We start from the raw sequence: 24709 nt of genomic DNA, 5'->3' as shown, positions 1-24709 counted from the left end.
ACTGTTACACGTTAACAAGCTATGCGTGTTGAAAAATGCATGCTCCATTTATGGACCATTGGCCTTTCAAGAGTGGGATTCTTTCTAGAGATATCTAATGTGCAGTGTACTGCTTCGATTTTCCCATTCAAACCCCAGAGTGTTGTCATCATTCGACATGTGTACAGGGGCTAATTCTAGGTAATACAACACAGAGGAATGTGCTTTCTGGGCTGGATTGTTTATATTGGGCAAGTACTTTTTCATTCTTGTATTCTTAGAAATGCATGGTTTTGCGAACTGCAGAATAATCAAACAGAGTTCAACAATCGTAAATAGTCTTATGTTCAGCTGTTTGTAACCATATCAAAAACATCTCGCATTAGAAGAAGCTGTAGGATATTTAGAAACTCTTTCAGATTCCGAATTAGAGGATGTAGATATATGCTAATTACCTGCTAATGAAAATGGGAACATCCTGGATGAAGATGTTATTGTTGAAAATGATCTAGTAACAACAGTTCTAACTGATGTATGTGAAACGCTAGATAATTTTGCAACAATGAGGATGAAGTGTCAGAAAACTCCAGAAACTTGTTCTTCAAAAGATGTAGGGCAGAAAAAATGAGCAAAACGTATAAGTGCAACACTCATGTGAAAGTTTCAAGAAAAGGCAAGACAGTTTTGAGCAATCCAAAAAAACAAAAAAACATTGCATGTTTAAAAAAATTTTTTTTAGAATCTGACCAAAAGCTGAGTTCTGGATTCCATCAGAAAAGATTTGCCATATGACCATTATATAGCATAATTCATTCAGAGTTGCGAGAAGATTGTATTTTGTATTCTGAAAATAATTGACAATGAACCTTCTACGAACGAAGGAGAGGTAAATTATTCATCCAGGTCGACGTTGTCAACTGAATAAAAATGTCAGGTCATCTGATGGCCATTATATTGTGTCTGCGATGCAAGGATGGTGTGCGTTTGCCAAAAAAACACTATGTATAAATGCTACCAATGTAACAAATGGGTCCATCAGATATATATATGTTTTCCGTCTTTTATCACGGACATTAGAAAAAAAATTGAATTTTCTGCACACATTTTTATGTTAAAAAAATCAGTATGTGTTGCAAACTTGAATTTGTGGTAGAAAATACAAAATTTCATGTGATAACTGTACTCCAAAAATAAATAATGATGAAAATATAGGCAATAGACACAAAATATAGACACAAAGCTTTATGCCTCGCCTGGGCCCGACACCACCGACATTGGACTGTTGAGGACTGGAAACACGTTGCCTGGTCTGACGAGTCTCGGTTCCAATTGCTTCGAGCTGATGGACGTGTACGGGTATGGAGACAACCTCATGAATCCATGGACCCTACATGTCAACAGGGGACTGTTCAAGCTGGTGGAGGCTCTGTGATGGTATGGGGCATGTGCAGTTGGCGTGATATGGGACCCCTGATACGTCTAGATACGACTCTGACAGGTGACAGGTACGTAAGCATCCTGTCAGATCACCTGCACCCATTCATGTCCATTGTGCATTCCGACAGACTTGGACAATTTCATCAGGATAATGCGACACCCCACACATCCAGAATTGCTACAAAGTGGCTCCAGGAACACTCTTCTGACTTTAGACACTTCTGCTGGCCACCTAAATCCCCAGACATGAACATTATTGAACGTATCTGGGATGCCTTGCAACGTGCTGTTCAGAAGAGATCTCCTCTCACTCCTACGGATTTATAGACAGCCCTGCAGGATTCATGGTGTCAATTGCCTCCAGCACTACTTCAGACATTAGTCGAGTCCATGCCACGTCGTGTTGCGGCACTTCTGTAGGCTCGCGGGGGGCCCTACACCATATTAGGCAGGTTACCAGTTTTTTTTGGCTCTTCAGTGTATAATTGGCCAGTTAAACATAAATTAAAAATAAATACACATAAAACGAAATTCATGTGCATGAAAAAAAGAAATATAAATGAAAGTACGGAAATCCACGTAAAGTTACATGCCCACTGCCAATCTCAAACTGTATTAGAATGTGATTGTGAAGAAATAGATACAGTGTTTAACTATGAATACTTAGGAATAGTTATACAAGATAACCTAAAATGGAATATATACATAGTGAAAAAATTATAAAAAAACTGAATATTTAGGAGTCCTTTATAAACGTATACATAGTTGATAACTTCTTAAAAGGTATTCTCTATGCATGGGTTTACTCAAATATAAATTATGGAATATGTGTCTGGGAAGGAGGATATTATAAAAAATTATGAAAACATGCAATTTAGACAATCTTTACAATAAATTAAGGAAATGAATAAATGTTCCAATACAGGGTGGGCAAAAAGTCTTTAGAAACTTTGAAAATTCATAAAAATCAGAAAAATAGTCAAAATAAAAAACGGTTTGCAGGGTTAGCTTCACTAGGCCACAGGAACTTTTTAAAGAGGAAAAACTCAAAAAACAGTCGATAGGTGGTCCTGACATACATAAGTCAAAGAAAAGATAAGCAAATAAAGAACAGAATGCCTCTGAATCGCTTATTAAAGCAGTATGTGTTCCACATGACCACCACCACCACCACCACCACCACAGGGGATAACACATTGCAGGCGAGTCACAAATCCAGCAACGGCAGAGTGCAGCAGGTCCACATACATGGTTTACAAAGGTGAACTGGTCGTGGATTAGGAGCGAAAGTTCTTATAACTGTCTCATTTGCATATTTCCACCGAAGTCACTGGTAATAGCGCCACCTATTGGCTGTTTCTTGAGTTATTTTTTAATGTGTCAAAAAAATTCCTGTGACCTAGCGATGCTAACCCTGCAAATCATTTTTTATTTCGGTTATTTTTCCAGCTTTTATTCATTTTTAAAGTTTCTACAGACTTTTTGCCCACCCTGTATATAACAAAAAAAACAGTGCCACATACTGACACTGAGACAGAACTACAAGTACAGAATTTTTAAATTAATCATTCATAGAACCTGAAATAGATATAGAAATATTTATCAAGTGCCTAAAAGTAAAAAAACATTATTTCAAAAAAGTGTTTTACATCGCTCCAAAAATAATGAACTTCATTTACACTAATAATCACATAAATATATATATAGTAATAGAAATACAGAATATAATATCTTTAAAATGGTCAGAAACACAGATATAAATGTAGTGATTTGAAATCAGTTTTTGTCCAATACATGTTAAAAATATATAAATATAGTAAAATACATCTAATACATAAAAGAGCTGTTGCTGAAGGGAAAAAAAATCAATAAAAATCACATAGGCCTGCTGGAAGGACTTTACCATCCCTTGGGGTTACATAGTGCATGCAATATAAGTGTGTATCTTGTGTCTTTGTGTAATTTATGTTTGTATTTGTATATTGTATTACATTTTGTATTTTTATCTTGTAATTTGTTGTTTGTTTTAATTTAAAAAAAAAAAATAACTTCATTTCACAGAACCCCCCTCCTCATTGTCTTACCCAAGCTAAATTCAACTCACTTTACATGATTTCATCGCACACAATTATTTTGAGGAACCAATTAATTGTGTAAAGTGAGAGATGCCTGTATTCGCAAGACTGATCTCATTGCACACAAAGTAGGAGAATGTTGTCCACTAGAAACATCTTGAGCGAGTGACGTCTGGCGACAGCAGCAGATGATGACTAAATCTGAATCAAATGTGGTTTTACACATATTGCCTTTATATGTGCAGGGGCAGTATAGTTGTTTACTTTATTTCTGCCACTCACTTAACTTTCCCCACTCCTTCGGTCTCTCTCTTTCCCCGCATGAACATGGGAGCTTAAAATTTGATCAATTAAATATTATGTATATTGTATTTATGTACAACACAAATGCCTACTCAGAGTTTGTGTTAGATGTCTCATCAAGTACAGACTTAATAAATACAGGTCCTCTAGATCTATTTCTCAAAAATTAAAGTTTTTCTATACATTTCCTCAAGATTACTAATACACTCATCTATACGAGGTGCAGTCGCGAACCGAGTAGCATGAAAGGGTTGCTTTCAGGGGACTACACCAGATACCTCTAGCTAGTCATCTACTTAAATGTCAGAAGTTGTTGCCTACATCACTTGTCGCATGTTGTTGCTTCCAGTGGATGACCAGCCTCAGACCGAGATAGAACAAATGTGAGTATTTTTTTTTCTGGCTGAGATATTCTTTTTTTTTAACCTCAGAAGTTTAGCCCTGACTTAAAAAATTGTGCTTTATTTTTGAAGTCAGGGCTGAACTGCCAGAGGTTAAAAATAAGAATATCTACAACCATGATTCCCAACGTGTCCCCCCCCCCGAATGCCCCACAGGGAAGAGATAAGATTTTTAAGGAGGGTAATTTGATTTTTAATGGGAGCAATCATGATTTATGAAAATTCATATTGGATGTAAAAACAATTTCTCAGACTTAATGAAAATTAATATTGTATGAAAAGATAACTTGATAGAGTTTGTGTTAAAAGTAATATTGCATTTTATATAAAGATAATGAAAATTCATATTTAATGAAAAATTATTTCCGAATAAATAAAACTTTCTAATAATATATGGCTCCTTACCTGACAGAGCCCCGGGCCCCACTAGGTCCACCCATTAAGATGCCATGGTGTGAATTGAGATACAACAGTAGTATGACTTGGTGGCCATTGGGCTTCATGGAAATTTTTTTTGCTCAGCACTGTCTTAAAGATTGAAAACTCCTGCTTTTGACTAGGTGAGTGGTTTTTTGAGTTTCCTCTTTATGGATAAATTTTTCTTCTTGAATAGTAAGAATTATATGTCATGGAAAGGGGACAGGGATGTATGTAGGACCTACTTTTTTTTGGGAGAGAGCACACAGGCTAATTTGAAGTTTCGGGAAAGCACTGGGGGATCTCTTCAAAGAAATTTTGAGTTTTTAACCTTCAAAAATCAGTTCTAATTCACAGAAATAATTAAAACAGCATTTAAATAATTTTTTGAATAACTTTTTTTTGTTTTAAATTTTTTATCTTGGGGGGAGGGGCTGGTGGGGCCCCATATCCCCCATGTGCATCTCTTAAAAATGGATCATCAAGACTTTACAAGATGCTTAGGAGGAGCATGACAAAAAAAAAATTGCGAACCACTGACCTCTCTACAGCAAGAAAAGCACCCCCAAACATGCTTGTGTGTACCATTGGAAGCATCCTATCTGGTCTGGAAACGTTTTGTCAGCAAAGAAGAGCAAAGAGATTTCATAAATTTTTCTTCTCAGTCGAACATGTTTTCCACCCCCCCCCCCACTTTGCCAGAACAAGTACTTGTGGGCGGAGCCAGGTTTGCAGGTTAAGTTCATATTTTCATAGCAGAAGGAAAGAGATTATGTTTGAAATATATATTTTTCCTTCCCTTTGGGATGGTAAAAGAATATGCCTGCAGCATGAATAATAAATATAGCCCCCCCCCCCCACAATTAGGAAAACAAAAAAATCAGAAAGGAGAATACTCTATCACCTTCACAAAATAAGAAGAATGTCTCCTTCATGAAAAAAGATATGGAATTTTACAGAGAGCACTGTAATTTCCACTGTGATATTTATAATGTGGATCAGCAAACTTACAGAACTATGGTAAGGGTCAAGTGTGAATTCTTATTTTATATATATATCAGTGTTTCCCAACCTTTTGATATCACAGAGCCCCGTAGTGCATGTCAATGCTTTATAGACCCCCCCCCCCATACAGTATCAGAAGTTCAATATTGGCACCACACCTCCCAAAAAAAACTGAAATGTATTTTTTTTATATAATTTGCATATCATAAAAAATTTAATAAGTTACAATTGCATAGTATAAAATGTGCCATTCATGTAATGATAGTAAATGAAAATGTGTGATCCTGCACACCACTTAAAAAGTACTTACTGAACCCTGGAGATCTGCAGACATGATACATAGTAAATTTAATGGTTTCTTTTTTCAAAAATACTGAACCCAATAAAAACTAGCTACTTCCCAATAACACCCTCAATAGTGCCTGTTGTAAGGTGATTTCACTGCATATATATATTTACTTGTATATATATTACAGTAAAACTTCGATAAACCGCCACCGTCCAGACCAGAGCTGTGATGGATAACTAAATAGACGGATAACAGAAATCTCTTAATACATATATACAGTAATGTGATTTCACTGCGAGCTTGGGACGAAAATGAAAATAAAATCCTTTAAAAGTAAATAATACATAAAGATTGCATTCAATTTTACAAAACGACCAATATAAGGTCAGCCCAGGCAGACATTGAAAATAGCGTCCTTCATGTTGTATCTCTTCCAAAATTCTTAGCATAAGACAGTCATAGCATCATCAGATGAAAGCAAGTTTTTGATAAAAGCTTTACTATAATGTTGCTTCATATTTTCAATTATGCCCTGGTCCATAGACTAGATAAGTGGAGTTGTATTCACTGGGAGAAAGAGGCATGTTATTTTGCCATCATCACTTTTGAGTTCACAAGAGGGGTGTGTCGGGGCACTGTCCATTAATAGCAGTGCTTCCTGCGGCAACTGCTTTTCAGCCATATAGCTCTAACTTGAAGCACAAAAACGTTGTGGAACTATTCTGAAAAAACTATTTGGTCCATCCAAGCACTTTTTTGGGCATAATAGTTTGCAGGCAATGCGTTCATATTTAAATTTTTGAGAGCACATGGTTTTATGGATTTACCAATTACAAGCAGGGGTAATCTACGATTGCCGGTGGTATTTGAACAGACCAAAGCAGTGATCCAATCTTTTTGGACCTTAAAACCTGGGGCTGCTTTTTTCCGTATTTGTATTTTTTTAGACAATGATGGATAACAGAAACTGACGGTTAAACTAGTGACGGTTAATCGAAGTTTTACTGCACTTGTTATTACCTCCATGAAGTCTTCATGACTAAGAATACCATGAAACCATGATACTGAAGGTTCAATAACAGCTTTTTTATACTTTCTGCTTTTTCTGGATTGCTCTTCTAACAAAACTGCAGATAAATCATCCTCTGTGAGTGAGTACACCATTGATGTCAAAGAACGATTGGTCATTGGCTCTCTGAAAAAAATAAACCATATAAAGATTTGAAAAGACAATTTTTTAATAAAAAATGCAAATTTGTTTTCATGATCTAAAGCTAGGTATGATTTCCAAAATTTTTAGTAAAAGAAAGAGATAAAAATTATTTATAGCTTTTTTATATTCTGTACTCTTCAGATATTGTGCTTCATATGATTATTTCTTTTTTGCAGTATAAAAAAAAATTATTTTATCAACTAAAGTTCTATTATAGAGTAATAAATTACATAAAATTTTGGGTGCAGTAGCCCAGGTCGATAAGATACTCGCCCGAAGTACCAAAGGATGTTTAGAGGTGTCTCGAGTTCGATGCCCGGTTCGTCCTTGTCAAAAACTTTCCTGACAGGAGTACAACAGTAATGGTGACATGGTCACAGAAAAAGATTGCTACTGAAGGGAGTCCCACATCAAGGGATTAGTGCACCAACCTCTTGATGAGTATAAAAAAAAGGCTGCCACTCGGAATCGGCAATAAATTGTAGGTCCCAGTCTAATTAGCCCTTGTGTGCAGAAAATGACCATGGTGTGACAAAATGATCAAGTGATAAAAACATAAAATTGTTCTTGTACCAGTATTTTATAAGAAAAACCACAAAAGTTTTGGAATGATGGCAATTTATACAGTGAAATCTGTCCATCACAGACACTGCATGAGATAAAACCTGTGTTGAATGGGATGAAAAAATTGTCTCATCAATGTGATTAGCACTTTGATGTGTACCTTTATGAAATAGAAATCTGTTTAAAGAGAATTATTTTGGTCTATGTTTCATTTCACGCAGGTTCCACTGTATTTAATGTTTATGATTGGCACTGCGTGTGCATTCTTAATACATATCTAGTTATTGAAAAAATCTTCACAAGCCATTTGGCAGTTGAGTGGTTGGTGTGCAAGTCTTCGGCTGTGCTGGTCTGGATTCAAATCCTTGTTCTGACATTGTCTACTAACAGTAACTAATTCCCTGGACAGATCACACTGATCTCTATGGAAAACGTAAAGATTACATTTTTAAAAAGTTTGCTTGTTTACCAGTCAAGACAAAAACTACAGTTGCTTAAATTTTTTCAAACTTTGAAAATATCAAATTTACCAAAAATTTGTACAGCCATTTCTCCCCATTTGTGATGGAATGTTAGGAAAGCTTTTGTTTTTTTATTTTCACCTAAAGGGAAGACCTAAGAATAAAGGGCCACGTAAAAAAAAGGGCATTCTATTATATATTGTGCATTCACCAATTTTTCTGGACAACATGAGTGTTTTTAGTAATCATATATAACTAAACGATTCCCCATATAATGCTGTGTTTTACTTACTAAAAAAACAAGCACAACCTATTAATTGAAATGATAACATGGAAAAAAAAGAAGAGCTTTGTGAGACACTGGTCTTGACCCTCAAACATAAGAATTTTTGCCTCTGTTGAAAATTTCAATCAGGTATTTTATGGCTAAAAAAACTATTTAATAAATGACACCACCACCACCTACAGTCATATGTCACCATAAAGACTTCAAGAGACCGCAAATCCAGGTAGCTATAACCGGAGGTTCACTATATCTAATCTAATAAGAGCAATCTTATGAGATGGTATCAAAAATATTTTTCATTATATCCTGAGGTTCTTTATAAGCTGGATACCCTCTAATGCGTTTGACCATATATCAATGAGAAGGAGAAATACCCACTTGTTGGAAATACTGTACAGAAAAAGTTGGTACACATTTTGTATGCACTGAAATGCCTTTCAAATGAATTCTGCCTTCACGTGATTCTGCGCAGTGGAAGGTAAATTACATCTTGGTTTTTTTTTACATCACGCAGATCTCAAAGTCATGGTAACTTGAGTCTTTTTGACATGTATACATAATATTTTCCCTAGATCATTAAAAAAAAAAGCTCCCTCTTTTTATGATAGTAAGTAATATTGTCCTTTTCTTTCTGAGTTCACCTCAGCATAATATCCAGAAAATAACTGTTTCCTTAATATTGCCATTGTCTAATGACAGACGGGGGGGGGGGGGGGGGCATTAAAACTCAGGTTTGATCCCTGGATGGTGATCAGCTGAAGTTGGTTTTCCAAACCCTGAGACATGAATACGAATTGGTTTTCCCTTCAAAAAAGTCCATTCACGGAGAGATCAGCATTCTCATAACACAAAAACTTCACACATATCACAAAAACTTCACACATATCACAAAATCCACTCATTCGTTTATTTATCATTTCTAGTTTGGTAGACAGATGGCCGACGTTTTGAACACAACAACCACAGACGCATATGTAGGATTTATAGACCCAATGCTTCTAGCATATACCATTATTGGTAAGGGATTCTATAGGGAATTTAATGACGTGCATGTGTATTTATAGTACAGTGGATCCCACTTATAAAGTTTTTCAAAAAGCCATCATGAAAAACATTGAAAGTGAGAAAATGCTTGAAACAGGAATATTTAATGAGTATAAGTAAGAGTTGTAACCACGAAAATAAGTCGTAATAAGTGGGAAAACTTTCTAAAGGAGAACATTATAAACAGGATCCACTGTAGTGAGTAGTGAGCTTGGACAGTTCCTAGGAAGCAACTCAAAGGGGATGTGTACAGGGTTCACACAAAATTTTCTAAATAAAAATTAAGGAGTTTTAAGGACTTTTTAAGGAGTTTTCAAGCAGTTTTTAAGGAGTCATGGCAAACTTCATAACTTACAAATTTTACAGCAAAAAAAAAAAAAAAAGCAGAGCACATATTTATTTATTTTTAAATTTATTTTTAATTTGCCAAACAAATTTTCCCTCTTCTCAAAAATATAGACACAGTAGTTCAGAAATTACAACTTTTGATTTGTTACCCAGCATCATAAGAATTCATAAAATAATCAATCCACATACACATAATCCATTCTTTTCTGTTGTCACCAAAGTGTTCTAAAATGTTCAAAAGTGTTCAAAATAAAAAAAAAACCGCTGACAAGGATTTTTCTTACAAAATTATTTATATTTGCAGCAACTCTTTATACACCTCTCGCTCTAAGTGGGTCAACACACACAAATTCTTTAAAATTAAGTTTTTCAATTTTCCTTCTTGTTTTTCAGTTATACCCAGAAAGAAATTGTTGCAAAATGGGAGAAAATTTCAGGACATTCAACCTGATGTTTGGCGATTTAGCACTCGTTATTTGGCGAAATTTACAAATTAACACACGTTATTTGGCGAAATTTACAAATTAACACTTATAATTCGGCGAAATAGCTCTTTTAATTCAAGAAATTAATTTTTTCCCTCGAAACATCGGGATTTGAAGCAATGACGATCTACCATAGTAATTTCTGCTGCTTGCAGTGGCGACTTTTTCTTTTCTTTTTTTGAAAACAAACAATGGTCGGCAGTTGAGAAACACTAGACTAGAGTAAACTATCTTCAGCTACACGATCAAGGATATGATCGGGTTTCATGATGAAAAACCCGATGGGGGGGGGGCGATAATGTGAATAAAGAGCTGCGGTTACCACAATCTGATTTTAGGGGACAAAATCGAGAGCAGGAACTTGCCGGGAAAATCCAATACACATCTAAAAAAAAAATTTAATTTCAATCCTCTAAATTTTGTAGAATACCCAAAATACTCTTTCAAATTTTGCGTAATTTTTTTTTTTGTTTTTCATAAAAAATACTGCTTAAAAAATAAAAATAATATTAATATATATATTTTTTAAATACCTCCACTTAAAATTTTGGAGAGGAGTGAAATTACTCTTTAAAATTATTTTCTCAGATTCTAAGCGTGACTATAGAAGATGGGAGGAAGGGGTTTCAATCTCAAGATTGATATTGATATTGAAACCTAAGCATTATCCAGAGCCCTTAGGAACAACTTCAGCCAATGGGGAAAACAGACTGGCTCAACAGACCAATCCCGACAAGGCAGTGCGACTCAAGCAGGGAGAAGGCGTAAGTAGTAGCCTTTTGACAGCTGTTACATAATGATTTATTGAAATGTTCGCCACTCGTGTGAACGAAACGTCGAACGACAAAAACTGTACGTCGGCCAAAAAACCCAAAAACTTTTAAGCTTAATTCTAATTTAGCTAACTTAGTTTATTTCAGTTTCATTGTCAATTTTTTCGACAGCGCAACAATCTTCTTTTCCTCTTTTTCTCAGTATATCAGAAGCGGGTGTGGCCACTGTAGTCCGACCAATCAGGTGCCATTAGGGGTTATTCAAGTATTACGTCAGCATTGATGGGGGGGGGGGGTTTGGATGATGCTTACGTCATAAACCACCCTCTATCAGGATATGAAATATTCCTAATGGCATCTTATTCGGTGCGCCAAAAATTGAAAAACCTTTTGATAGTTATTGGACACCAGAACTAACATTCTCCCTATTGATAAGTCCCCTACAGAGCCACTTCAGTAATCTCTAAATATTTCACAGATCCTTCAAGTGCTCTAGAAATGTGTCCGGCTGCTTAAGTGCTCTGGAATTGTGCCATGCATCACTCAAGTGATACGTAATTATGCCACGGATCACTAAAGTAATCTGGGAATGTTTTGCGGGTAACTTGAGTGATGTAGAACCACACTGGGGGCTGCTTAAGTGATCTAAAACTTGGCCACATGTAACTCAAGGGATCTCTAAATGTGTTCCTCCACAGATCATTTAAGTGTTCTGGAACTGTGTCGTGGGTTACTTTAGTTACCTTGTGCCACGGGCCACTTAAATGCTCTCGAATTGTGCCACAGGTCATTTAAGCGATTTGTAAATGTACCACTTAGTTCATTTTTACAAAATTAGGTTTGGGGGGGGGGGCAAGCCACATCAGATAACCTTCAGGGCCACAATTGGTCTGCGGGTGAAGGGTTTACCATATTTGGCTTAAAGGATGGGTCATAATGAATTTCTTGAAGCAAAATTTTAAGTTCTTACCCTTCAAATACCATTGAAATTAACAGAAATTGATTATATTAACATATAAAGGTATTTTCTTTCGAAATTTTATCAAATAAAAAAAAATTTTTTTCATCCGTGGAGTAGGCACACGAGCCCCCATGCCCCCCTCCAGCGCACGTTTCTGATCCCACCAATTTGCGTTAGGAGGTAGTGCTGACAAAATTTTGCTGACAAGGGGGGAGGGGGGTCAAAAATGGCTAAAACTTTGCTGACGTAATACTTGAACGGCCCTTTATCTCTTAGCTGCATTGGTTCTTGGTGGCCTTGAAATCCCTATAAAGAAATCTTCCCACAAACATGCCTTGTTTTCTTTTTCATTCTTTTTTTCAGGGACTTTCTTTCAGCATCAAGTATTATTCATCATTAACCATTCATCAACTTTAGAAGGAAATATTTCAGTGTGGAGGGTAAGTCGACTTTCTTTTAGAGACAGCTGGAAGGATTTTAAGGAGTTTTTAAGGGTCCTTAAAGAAGAAATGAAAATTAATGATTTTTAAGGAGTTTTTAAGCACCGTACGAACCCTGGTGTATATATAATTGCATATTGATAAAAAAATGTAAGTCATTAATATAATTTTAGAATCACAATTGATAAAAATTTCATACCATTGAATAATTATTGATCCCATGAATTTTGATAAAATTTTACAAGGAAAGAATACTCAAAAGACATAGTTTGATAAAAAAAATTGTGCTGTAAAAATCTGAGTAATATGGTCACCCCATGTTAGATGCTGAACTGGGCTGAATATCATCCAATTAAGTTTTTTTTTAAATTTGTTTCTGCATACAACTTCTGGTGCAGAAAGAGAAAGCTTTGATAGTACGAAAATGGCGAAAAAAAGAGGCATTGGTTGGAGTCTTTCCAAGAGGCTCACTTGAAAAATACCACCCATGGTTGCTGATGCTGCCATTTTTCTTCCGAATCAGAATTTAATGTTGAAAGAAAAGTATAATTTACACATTCATAGCAAATGGCAACTGCGGAATCTAAACATTGATTTTCAATTTTTAAAAATGGTGAACTTCACATATTGCATTGGTTGACAATTTTTTTAATATGGTTCAGACATAATTCAGGGCTCCCACTCAAAAAATTAGAAAAAGTAAGAAAACGAAAGAATAAAAAGTAGGACGGGGGAGGGTACCCCCACCCCCTTCAGGAATAAAAAGTAGGATTGGGGCGTGTATCCCTGCCAGGCAACATAATCATAGCATTATAAAAAATCCATGAAAAAAAATTTTCTAACTGAATTTTTTTTTCATATCACTATTTCAGTAGCCTATAAGATTGACTCCAGCCAAAGCAAAATGACAGAAATGACTTGGTTACAAGAACGATTTTTTGGCCAAAAGAGCGCACTAGCAACCACAGAGAGATGAATCTTTTCTGTCTCTCTTCATAATATACATTACATTCTTTTTTCGGAGTTTTCTAAATTGCAGAGTCTGTTAACTCTATTCGACAATGCACAGAAAATTATAAAGCCATGTATGTTTTTAAGAATGATGTTCCTTCCAGACCACTTTCAAAAGCACAGTGCAAAATGTGTAAATTACAAAATCCAATGAAAATAATTCAAGGTGAACAGGATGGTTTTACTGTGTTGTCCATCTTTTTTTTAAAGGGGATTTGTTTACATTTTACTGTTTATTGCCAGTGTAATAGTTTATGACAAATGAAACACTTTCATTTCTAGCTCTTTGCTTAGCATTGCAAATATTGTTTATGCTTCTGCATGCCCTAAAAATACAGAAGACAATGATATTGGATAGAATCAAAATCACCAAACCTAGAACAGGCCTATGTATCCAACTGCTTTGTTATGCAAACTGTTGTTTCACCTATATACAAAATGTACCATAATTTCGAATGATGAATGCTAGTCACTGTCCAAGACCATGACATAGTAAATACAAAATTATTTTTCCATCTCGACAGAAGTTTTTAATGACTATTCTACTTGTTGAACCCTCAAACTAAGCAAACAAAAAATTAGTAAACCAAATGATTCACACATAAACTCCCTCCCCCCCCCCCCAATAAACTTAAAAATGATACAATTTCTGCTTTGGCAGAATCATTAATTGGAATCTACAACATTTGTAATATTTGACAATATATGAATGATACAAATACAAATACAACGCCACAAACAGGCAAATTGCCCAACGAGGTGGCTGACTTAAAAACATCATGGATCCCCGAGCCATTTTTTGGAGGCCCTACCTACTACTGCTACACCACACATGCACCCAGCCCACACACCCCCCGCGGAACCCCCAACGAATCGGTACATTCTGGAATGTGCGTGTACGTGTAGTGAAATCTGACGTGAAGTTTATTGTTTCTCTGTAATGCTTGTTATGTGTAGTGCTGCCATCTGCCACCAGTTTCTCTAACTATGAGTGAAGTGTTATGATTGAATGATTTATCGTTGTAGGACTGTTTCTCTCTCGACCACCACTGTGGGGTTCGAACCCGGATCCTCGCATCGCGAGTCCGTCACTATAACCACTTGACCACCACAGCGGCCACAGTAGACAAAATTACAAAAGGAACCTTTGCAATGTGGTTTCTTTTGCAATTTTGGGTCTACCAACGTCGCTCGTTCAATTGTATTATCTAACCCAAAAGGTAATTCATTTCTAATATATCAATGATTCCCCGCTCAATCAAAATCAATTACTCGAATTTTATTGATATGATTTGGTAAAAAAGTAGGACAAAAGTAGGACATTTTACCAAAAAGTAGGAAGAGTGGGAGCCCTGTATAATGTAAAAATGACTTGATTAACAAGAAAGTTGATTACCGTCACTTCAGTAAAATGCAAAATCATTAGCACACCTGGAATATTCAGCTACAAGCCCCACTCCTAGTGAAAAATGAGGAGTCTGGGTGTAAATTAATAAAATGGTAATAGGCGATATTCAGAATTATTGCAAATTGGCAGGAAATTGTAATGCATCGGGTGGTGATTTCCAACACTGGATAATTTGATTTTTGATGGTGGCAATTTGAGAACGAGTTTTTATGTTAAGGCTTGGAACTTTTCAGAACACCCACCATTTTTAAATCAGTTTAAATTTATACGTTTAAGCAATTTCTTGGTGGCTTTTTTCTTTTATTTTTCTTTTTTAAATCTTTCTTTTTTTCTTTGGAAGGGTTTTGACCAGGGTTTTTTAGAATTTTGTGTTCCATGGACCACTTGTGATAATAAAATGAAAAAAAATGAAAGCCGCAGGTCCCTTCACAAAATAATATTCTGCACATAGCAATGTAAAAACAATGAATTAATTGTTTTTCATCCAAGCTCACACAGCCCCCTTGAAATCTCTCCAAGGATCTCGGGTCAATCACTGCTTTTGACTAAATAAATTATCTATTTGGTTCCCTCAATGAGAATAGGAGTTAACTTTTTGAATTACTTTAGATAACAAGAATTAAAAGAAAGGGGAAAGGGAGGGAGCTAAGGAGAGGGAGGGTACCCCTCCTGACAAAAGTTCGTTACTGCCCTGGGGGGTGGTGGGCATTAGGATTTTAGCTATTCTTTGGTGGAGCCTGGAATAAAGAAGGTTAGGAACCACTGGCACAGGTTTTTTAAAAACAAATTGTTCCATTGTATTAAAAATTTGTGAGATGAAAATAATTGTGAAAATATCAACTTGGAACCAGTAATTCCCATTTTTCTCATTTGATTTTTTTAAAACCAACCAGCTTTTACTTTTAAAATGCCAAAAGTATTATCTAACTAAACAACCCATTCTCAATGAAATATACTTACTTATCTCTGATTTTACTTAACACTTCTCCATGGCACATCAACTTCAGAAATGGACGTGACAATGGAATATCAACCAGACGGTTGTCTTGTAAGGCTTTTGCTAAAAATATCCCCAAAAAGCCAAAATAACGGGAAACTCTGTAAATATCATCTCCTGATTGTGGAAGGGGAGCTGGAAACAAGCCATATGAACTATTTACATAGAAGCCTGGTGGTTTTATGGTATCATCAGTCTGAAATAAAAATTACATTTAAATACTAATGAGGTTTAGAAGTACACAGATACATAAAAGAAAAACTAGCCTACTAGACTTATATCATTACAGACTTCGAATCCATATACAATGATTTCATGTTTTTACACAGAAACACCAAAAAAAATGTACAGTGAGAAAACATGTTAAGTTTGGGGCTATTCATGTATTATGTCAGCAGATTTTTGGCCATTTTGTACCCTCTCCCATGTCAGCTTTTCCTCCTACCTCTTACCACATATTGGATCAGATGCACATGCGCGGTGGGGGAAGGGGGTCCATGGGGAGCTTGTGTACCCCCAAGATGATCAAAAAATGTATTTTGGAAGCAAAACTTTTTTTCTTAATTTAAATATTAAAAAAAACAGCTTTATATGTTATAATCAATAATCAATTTCTTTAAATTTCAATGCTGTTTGAAGGCTAATAACTCAAAATTTATCTTTAGAGATTCCTTCCCCCATCTCCTTTGCTTTTTGTGCTCCCTCCAAAGGTCGATCCAGTGAACACCCCTGATTGGATTGCCCTTCAAGTATATACATAGCGAGTCTGACCCACACCATCTGACACTACTGTAGTGAACTTTGCTATGTATGCACAGGAATCATTTGTCACTTGATTACAGACTAAACACACTATACTTTTAGCTTTTGTTGCTTTCAGTTTTGAGCATTAATTAATGGAGCGTTATAGATTGCCAGTGCAAATTACCAAGTCACCTTCATCATGGTTTCTATAAAGTCCAGAGATGCTAATCAGTCAATGGCAAGAGAATGAGAGAGATGGTTGCTTAAAAAAACCATTTCAGTAATTTGGAGTAATTACTTTCAATTTACCTCCTAATGCGATGATGGAATTATTACAGATGTATCCGGTGTCAACAAACTAATGGTTACCAATTTTTTCTGAGGGCAAGGTAGGCCTACACCACACTTAGTCAAGTTTTTCACGGGCAATAATACACTACGAAGGTTTTAACAACTGGATGTTGCGAAGATATATTTTGGAAAGAGAGAAAATTCAACTGCCCCTGCGGGGAATCGAACCCACGTCCTTTCACTTTCCGGGTGAACGCCCTAGACCACTAGACTACAGAGGCACCGAATCTCTCAATCTTTCCTTGGAGCTCGTGTACACTGAAAGGGACTGTACATGGACGGTAAATATATCTTCGCAACATCCAGTTGTTAAAACCTTCGTATGATAGCGGAGAGTGACGTCATCCTTGAATAATACACTAGGCTTTTGCTTCATCCACCTACGCAAAAACCAATTGGGAGACCACAGCCTTTCACCATACAGGAAAATTATTTTCAGGAGATTAGTTTTTCCTTTTTGTCTTGTAAATCATTGCAGCTTATTATCTTGTCCAGATCAAACAGGAACGTAAATGGTACAGAGATGGTGGAATGGGATGGCAGTTCTCCCGTCCACAAAAAAAAAAAATTATATCATTGGCGTTGGGTGGAAAGTAGACAAGCCCCTTCAAACAACATGTATTTGCTTATGTACAGCAAATCAGTCAAGGACAATGCATGGGATGTGCAGAGTGGACACAAAACAATTCAGCTGATGTCTACCCTGATTAGCAAGACAAAACAAGGGGAGGGGGTCTGTAGAAGACTTATCTAGAGGAATGTTAGTTCAGGTGAACACAAACCATGAAAAAGTTTTTCCACGCTGACTCGTTTTGGCATTCCTAGTGAAGATCGAAAATAAAGATGCAATTAAGAATGTGGACTCTTGTAAAAGTGTGGAAATTTCACACTTTTTCTGATGAATGGTTTCACCTGTAGGCTACTTTAATATAGGGTCTTTTAATTATGGACCCCCTGTACATGGAATATTGCCACACTGTGCATGGAAAAAATAGGGACATGCAGGTGGGAAAAATTTAGAGAGGACATTGGGGGGTCATCCACCTCATTATTATAACAGTTTACCAAACTACATAGATAAACAAGGCAATTTGAAGTACTTGCTCAAAACATGGCTCAGGTTACATAAAAAGGAAAAGAAAACTAATTTTCTGTTTTTCTTTTAAAAAAAGTAAATTACCAAATAACTTGGAATGGACAATTTTGATGGTTAAAAAAGTTTGAAATGAGAAATAACAGCTATGAGAATTCAGTACAAAATTGGAAGTATAAGTATATCATTGAAACCTAGTAAATATATGATGGGGACCCAAGAAAAATAAAGTGGGAGACATGCAATGAGGGAAACCTAAAATCAGGGTTACACTGCATATGCTATGATAATTTCATGCTAAAATATAACTTAGAAGTAAACAAAAAATAATAGCTAATGATGTTTGTTTAGTCACTGTCATGTAAGACGATCTTACAATCATGATAATCTGTGATTAAAGAACTCAAACAACAATCAATTGCCCTTACTCAGAGGTAATCAAATGTATTCGTACATGTAATGCTACAGAGCCACTTCATAAAATCGAAATGCTCTGCATATACAGTGATATCTTGGCTAACAAATGCCCTAATTTATGAATTTTTTGGCTAACAAAGATTTTTTTCATGATATTTTTCTGCCTTGACTAACAAACATGGATTCAACTAATCAACATTTTAACTGATATGGATGCAAGCGATAACATAAAACAGTGACTTTGAAAGGTGAATTTTAGCACCAATCATCATGAGCAATATTGTTACTCAAGCCCGATTAACTCATCTCCACATTTGAATATTTTTCTAGATGTACTTCCACTTGTTTCTGAATCATTTTATGTAAAATGAAGGATTCAGCTGATAGAAAAATAGAAAATGCATAAAAAAAAAAGCCTATGTTTTCAAAGCATGTGCTCTTTTAGTGCAAAGCTCTCAGCATCAAACTGAGTAGTCTGAACATTCTAGGAGCTTACCCTTTTCACTTACATGTATCAGACACAGAAATGAGCTGACCAAATCACAAATAGATTGGAACACCTACAAACTTAACTGGGTTGTGTCAACACCAGTTATAGACTATAGCTGGTAATGGCTGTGTACAGAAGTGTAAAATAACATACTCTCCAGTATCTGCTTCCAAAAGGTTGAATGCTTACGTAGCCATAATCACATATGTAATGCAGCAGAGTCATATCCCAAAATCTGAAATGTTTTGGATATCTGTGTGATTAGAATTTTTTCATCAATAGATTTTTTTAATTTGCTTGAACAAATTTTCATTTGTAAAGGAAATGTTGTACTCTTGTCTGTCCCCAGCCTCCTTTTTCAAATTTTAAAATGATAACTTTTTCTATCTTAAATAAAAATATATTCTTTTCCAATAATATATATTTTTAGGGCCAGCATACTTTCATATTTAATTTTTTTTACAATTTTAAATACTTTTTACCAATAGTTTATAGCCAAATGAAAATTTCCCACAGCTACTTTTTCCCCATTCGTGACATTTGGAAAACATTGGTTCAAGTCTTACACCAGTTGCAACCTATTAAATTTTGTGTTGAGAAGGTTAAACAGAATGTAGCCACCACTTGAACCTCCTTTTAAATCAATTACAATACATTGTAAATTAGATTTATTCAGGAAACAAAAGAGGCGAGTGTTTTTATTAAATGTCCTCCTGGCTATTTTTTTTGTGAGAAATATATAATTGAAAATTATTTTCACTTTACCACCTGTTTCAGTTCAGAGATATCTATTATTTCAGAAAAGCACATGTTTTCAGAATGCTCAGTTTTTGATCAGTGTTGCAAAACATGTAAAAATATCTTTCTCCTGACATTAGGTAACCAAAAGAAAGGTTTGATCATAAGTTACGGAGAGCAAAAATAAATAAATTCAGATTTCTTGGTTCTAACATCAGGCTGCAGTAATGTTTCATTGAAAAACTTTGCTTTGAGAATGCAACTCATGTTCTAGCAAAACAGAAACAAATTAGAAATCTGTTGTCCCCTATAACATTGACGAAAGAAGAGCAAGAATAAAAAAAAATAAAAATGCAATCAATAAAAAATTATTCAAAGTATCAATGCTTGTCTAAGTTGAAAATAAAATACCAAAATATATGGAACATGTTGTGAGTGTCAAGCATAAATATAAAGTGCTGAAACAGGCAAGGTGCCTTGTTGGATTGGCCTCTCTTAACATAAATACATTTTTTTCATCATGAATTTTTAACAAACTCCATTGCTGACTATATTTTATTTATTAGCAGGTAAAGAAGTGTCCATATTAATTTTTTTGGTTGACTCTTTTTTAAAACTTTTCATTTTTTGTCCTATTTTGTGAGAACGACCCATAATACAGTCATACCTTGGCTAACGAAGATATTTCATTCTGGAATCACATCTGTTAGCTGAAATCTTCATAAGCCAAAACATGATTTCTCATAGGTTTCTATAGAAAATCATTCCATTTGTTTCAGGTATGGCCCAAAATTTGAAAATAAGATTTTTTAAATACTAAAGCAGCACACTGTAATTGATTTATTTACCTGAAATCAAAAATTTGATTCAGTTAAGTTAATTAGATTTAAACATAAATAACCAAGATGGAATGGAAATTAGCTATAAGTGAAAAGTCACTAAATTTAGTTCATTTGGGGGGAGTTTTATTTCTGCACTAATTTTTTCTTATCAGTAGGTCTACATATGAAGAAAGTGCTTGAAACGTGTTATCAGTATTTGATATTTTCTGCTTTGTTTGGAAGCTTACACTGGAGCAAAATGACAGAGGTCAGAGTGAAAAAAAAAGCTATAATTAAGCTTTATTCCTTAATTAAGCTTTAATTAAGGAAAAACGATCCCCCCCCCTCTATACACACTAAGTTACACCAGAGATGACAAATTATCGACCAATCAGTCTCTTATTGGTAATTCAGAGAATCTTCACCAAAGTGTTGACATATGGACTTGAATCAACACTGCTCAAAACAATTAGGGGAGCAAGCAAAAAAGTGAAGAAAACCGTGCGAGACAGCCACGTATTGGCATACAATGGATAGTACACGCGTATCAATGCGCAATACAGAAAAAAGACGTAAAAAAATTTGGAATTAAGCTTTAATTCTTTGAAAATATGGAAAAAACATGAAAAGATGATTTAGGGCAACAATTTGGTTTCATGTAAACGATAAAAAAAAAGTACTGCTTAGACATGATGCATGAGTTTTAATAGGGCGTGTGGTCTCCTCGAACAGCTAAGACTGCTGCACACCTGTTTGCCATGGATGCGATGAGGTTATCGATCAGACTTTGGGGAATACTGTTCCACTCCTCAAGAAGTGCAATCTGCAAGTCTCGGACAGTAACAAGCGGCCTTGGTCGCGCAGCAATGCATCGTCCGAGCATGTCCGACATGCTCGATTGGATTCAGGTCAGGAGAGTACGCTGGCCATTCCATACGCTGTATTGTTTCAGCTTCAAGCATGTTCTCCACCAGACGAGCTCTATGCGGTCGGGCATTATCATCCTGGAAAACAAAGGAATCTCCAATGGCTCCAGCGTAAGGGATGACATGAGGTCGCAGTATCTCGTCTGCATATCTTCAGGCCGTCAAAGTGCCATTCCGAATGATATGCAGGTCCGTACGTCCGCCTATGCTGATTCCACCCCATACCATCCAACCAGCTCGTCTGTATTGTGACCTTTCACGAACTAATGCGGGGTTATTTCGAGTGCCCCTGTCCTCTGTAAACAGCACTTGGCTCCAATCATGTTGCTCCCAATCTCGATGTTCAGCAGCCCATCTTCTTCGGGCCGCACGGTGGCGTGGGGTCAACAGAATGCAGACCATTGGCCTACGTGCATAGAGCCCTCCCTCATGAAGCCGATTACGTACTGTTTGGTTGGACACCCTTCGTCCTGTTGCCAAGAGCAACCGTCTTTGCAGCTGCGTAGCATTCTCTGTTCTGTTTCGACGGGCTGTTAACCGTACATACCGGTCATCAGTTGCTGTAGTGGCGCATGGCCGACCTTGCCCTGGTCGATGTCTAACATTTCCTGTTTCTTGGAATCGATTCCACAGCCTTGCAACAACACTTCTGGCGACTCCAACAGCGTCCGCGACACTACGTTGTGTTTGCCCGGATTCCAGTCTGCCTATAACACGCCATGCCATGGATTCTGGTAAATCACATTGTTGAGACATGCTCAAGTCACCTTGTCTCAAAAAAAAATACTGCGCAATTGAATTTCACAGTTACGGCAGTAAAACAGACGTTTCTGCAACATCCCGATTTCTGCCCTTATCTCCTTTTTCTGGTTTTTGACATCATGAACTTTGATTTGCATATGAAGTTTTCTTCTTCCGTTTCCTGCTAGGCTTTAAATTATGGATGATTCATTTTATGTTACTTATCGGTATACATCTTTGCGTAATTTTGTTAAAACCATGTGCTCCCCTAATTGTTTTGAGCAGTGTACATTAGACGCAGCTCAACCAAAAGAATATGCAGGTTTTCAAAGTTAAGAAAGCACTTCCAAACAAGATGAAGCAACGGGATCTGAGAGATGGCTGGAATTAACTGGATGACTAAAGCATCAGACGGAGAAAAATTGAAAAATTTAGAGACCTACATCCAGCAGTGAATTGAAAATTGATGTGTATCTCTCAACTATGACAATGATTTCTTATGATAATAAAAAGGAATAAGTAAAATGAACTTCTGTGAGTTGCTTGGAGGTTGCAGGAAATTATAGACTTTTTTCCCCCTTGTGTTGCACATTCACTTTTATTATAAGTTTCACATTAAAGTTCGTAAAATTAAGTAGTTACAAAGTTTATTATCATAATTTGTATATATTATGCAAGAAGTGATCTAATTATATAAAAATTGCATAAAAAATTCATTACGAAATTAATTTGAGATTTAAAGCATTATAACTGCTTACAGAACACCAAAGAGATTCACAACTAATAAAAATATGATAGTTTTAACCTATCAAGCTTTCATTTGTTTGATAGGTTAAAACTTTCATATTTTTATTAGTCGTCAGCTTTAGAACAAATGTGTAAAATATACTATTTCCACAGTCGAATAACTTATGTCATCTGTGCATAACCACAGTCCAAGATCACGTCGTTGGAGCTCAGCTGCAACTAATGCGTAAAATTCAAGTGTTGGTCCTAAACCTGTACCTTCTTCATCCCTGAATTCAACCTGCAAGATAGAAATATGCAGCTTCAACAAACCCTGATGAATAATTCAACAGATTATATAACACTTTTTATTTAGAAATAGAAATCAAAATGGATAGGTTAATATTCTAAAATAATTTTACGCACACCCTTTGACTAAAAAAAATTACCAATGATAATGAAGCTTTAAAAAAAAATTTTAAACATTTATAGACCGAATAACAATATAATATTTCAAATTCAATGAAATATTTTTATTACAGAATTAATTGAAATAAACTATTTTTAGTATGAAAGCAAATATACTTGTACCTCAAGTACACTTTTCCGCTTTGCATGAATGGTCATGACTTGCATAGCCCAATCCAGAAGTTGAGGACCTCTGGGGACTTTAACTCTTTCATGTTTAAGCCGACCAATTCGAAATTCGTGAGGGTCATCACGTCTAGGAGACGGCCCTCTATTCCTTTCAAGAGTGAGGTCTCGCTGATTTTGTAACCAAACAATAGATCTGAAACAGTTTGATGCAAAAAACTTATAACATGAATTACAGTAAAATTTTCTAACACAATCACTTACTGAAATTTCATTCCTGATAACCTAATACTTCACCACTGATGTTTAAAGAAAAAATAACTGAATTTCCTTTTGCTTCTCAAAAGGAAGAAATACAAATTATATAATATCAAGGGTATTTGTAAATTTCATTGGGTGAAATATCTGGGTCACAAAGGAATGACAATATACAATGCTAATATCAAATGCTTTGAATTGTGATGTGGTAGGAAAAAATTATACAAATCAAGCATTATATGAAAAAATGTGGTAATCTTGCAAATTATGGTGCTAAGAAAAAATATTTCAAAAATGATTATTTAGGATGAGAGTTTGATTTTCTATCAGTTTAACTTTACCAAAATGATACATGTGAAAGATTTTTTGTTATGTCTAAACATGAAGGAAAGACAATCTGTCAAGCAATAATCACCACGGTTATTAATAGAAAAGGGAAAACAAAACATTTCATCATTGTATCGAGCTTAAATTCTGAGAAGGAAAAACACAAAAGCAAAAATGATGAAAATATGTCATTGTATCCAGCATCCTTGAATTTGAATGTTAAAAGAGAAGTTAATCAAAAATTCTCTATATGGGAATTGACTAGTCTCAACAACATTGACATTACAGTAGAGACATTGTATTAAATAGAGGTCTTATTAAATAGACTTTGTGTTTTTAAATTTAATCCAGCCTGTTTCTACACTACTCTCTCTATTCTTTGCTATTCAATATCCACGACAACGTCACAAATGAAATAAAATTCTTTAAAAAAGCCTTTTCTATAAATAAAATTAAAAAAAAATATTTCTGGAACACATTTATCCAAAAACTGTTTGCTTATGTTTTTTAATTTTACAAACATTTGAAGTCTGGAAATAATTTAGGCAACAGCAGCCCAAGTTTTTAAGAATACTTGCAAACAGCT

General features: G+C 35.5%; 1 protein-coding gene and 1 non-coding gene across 2 annotated transcripts in view; both read right to left on the bottom strand.

Annotated features, from left to right (window-relative positions):
- The window catches only part of Ufd4 (ubiquitin fusion-degradation 4-like), a 222932-nt gene that overhangs the window by 18754 nt on the left and 179469 nt on the right, over positions 1 to 24709 (bottom strand). Inside the window, exons 36-39 of the mRNA XM_089233406.1 lie at positions 23536 to 23734; positions 23108 to 23245; positions 15861 to 16093; positions 6927 to 7101 (exon numbers count right to left, since the gene is read on the bottom strand). Of these exons, the coding sequence (XP_089089532.1) occupies positions 6927 to 7101; positions 15861 to 16093; positions 23108 to 23245; positions 23536 to 23734 (745 nt within the window). The remainder of the gene's footprint in view (positions 1 to 6926; positions 7102 to 15860; positions 16094 to 23107; positions 23246 to 23535; positions 23735 to 24709) is intronic.
- TRNAS-GGA (transfer RNA serine (anticodon GGA)) lies at positions 17140 to 17213 on the bottom strand. The gene has a single exon. It is a non-coding gene; the product is annotated as a tRNA-Ser (tRNA).

Source organism: Pholcus phalangioides, unplaced genomic scaffold, assembly GCF_987345545.1.
Source record: "Pholcus phalangioides strain wild (caught in Gottingen) unplaced genomic scaffold, Ppha-v1.0 ptg000007l_1, whole genome shotgun sequence".
NCBI lineage: Eukaryota > Metazoa > Arthropoda > Arachnida > Araneae > Pholcidae > Pholcus > Pholcus phalangioides.
The sequence above is the reverse complement of the archived record's forward strand: the minus strand, read 5'-3'. Positions and strand labels throughout refer to the sequence as shown.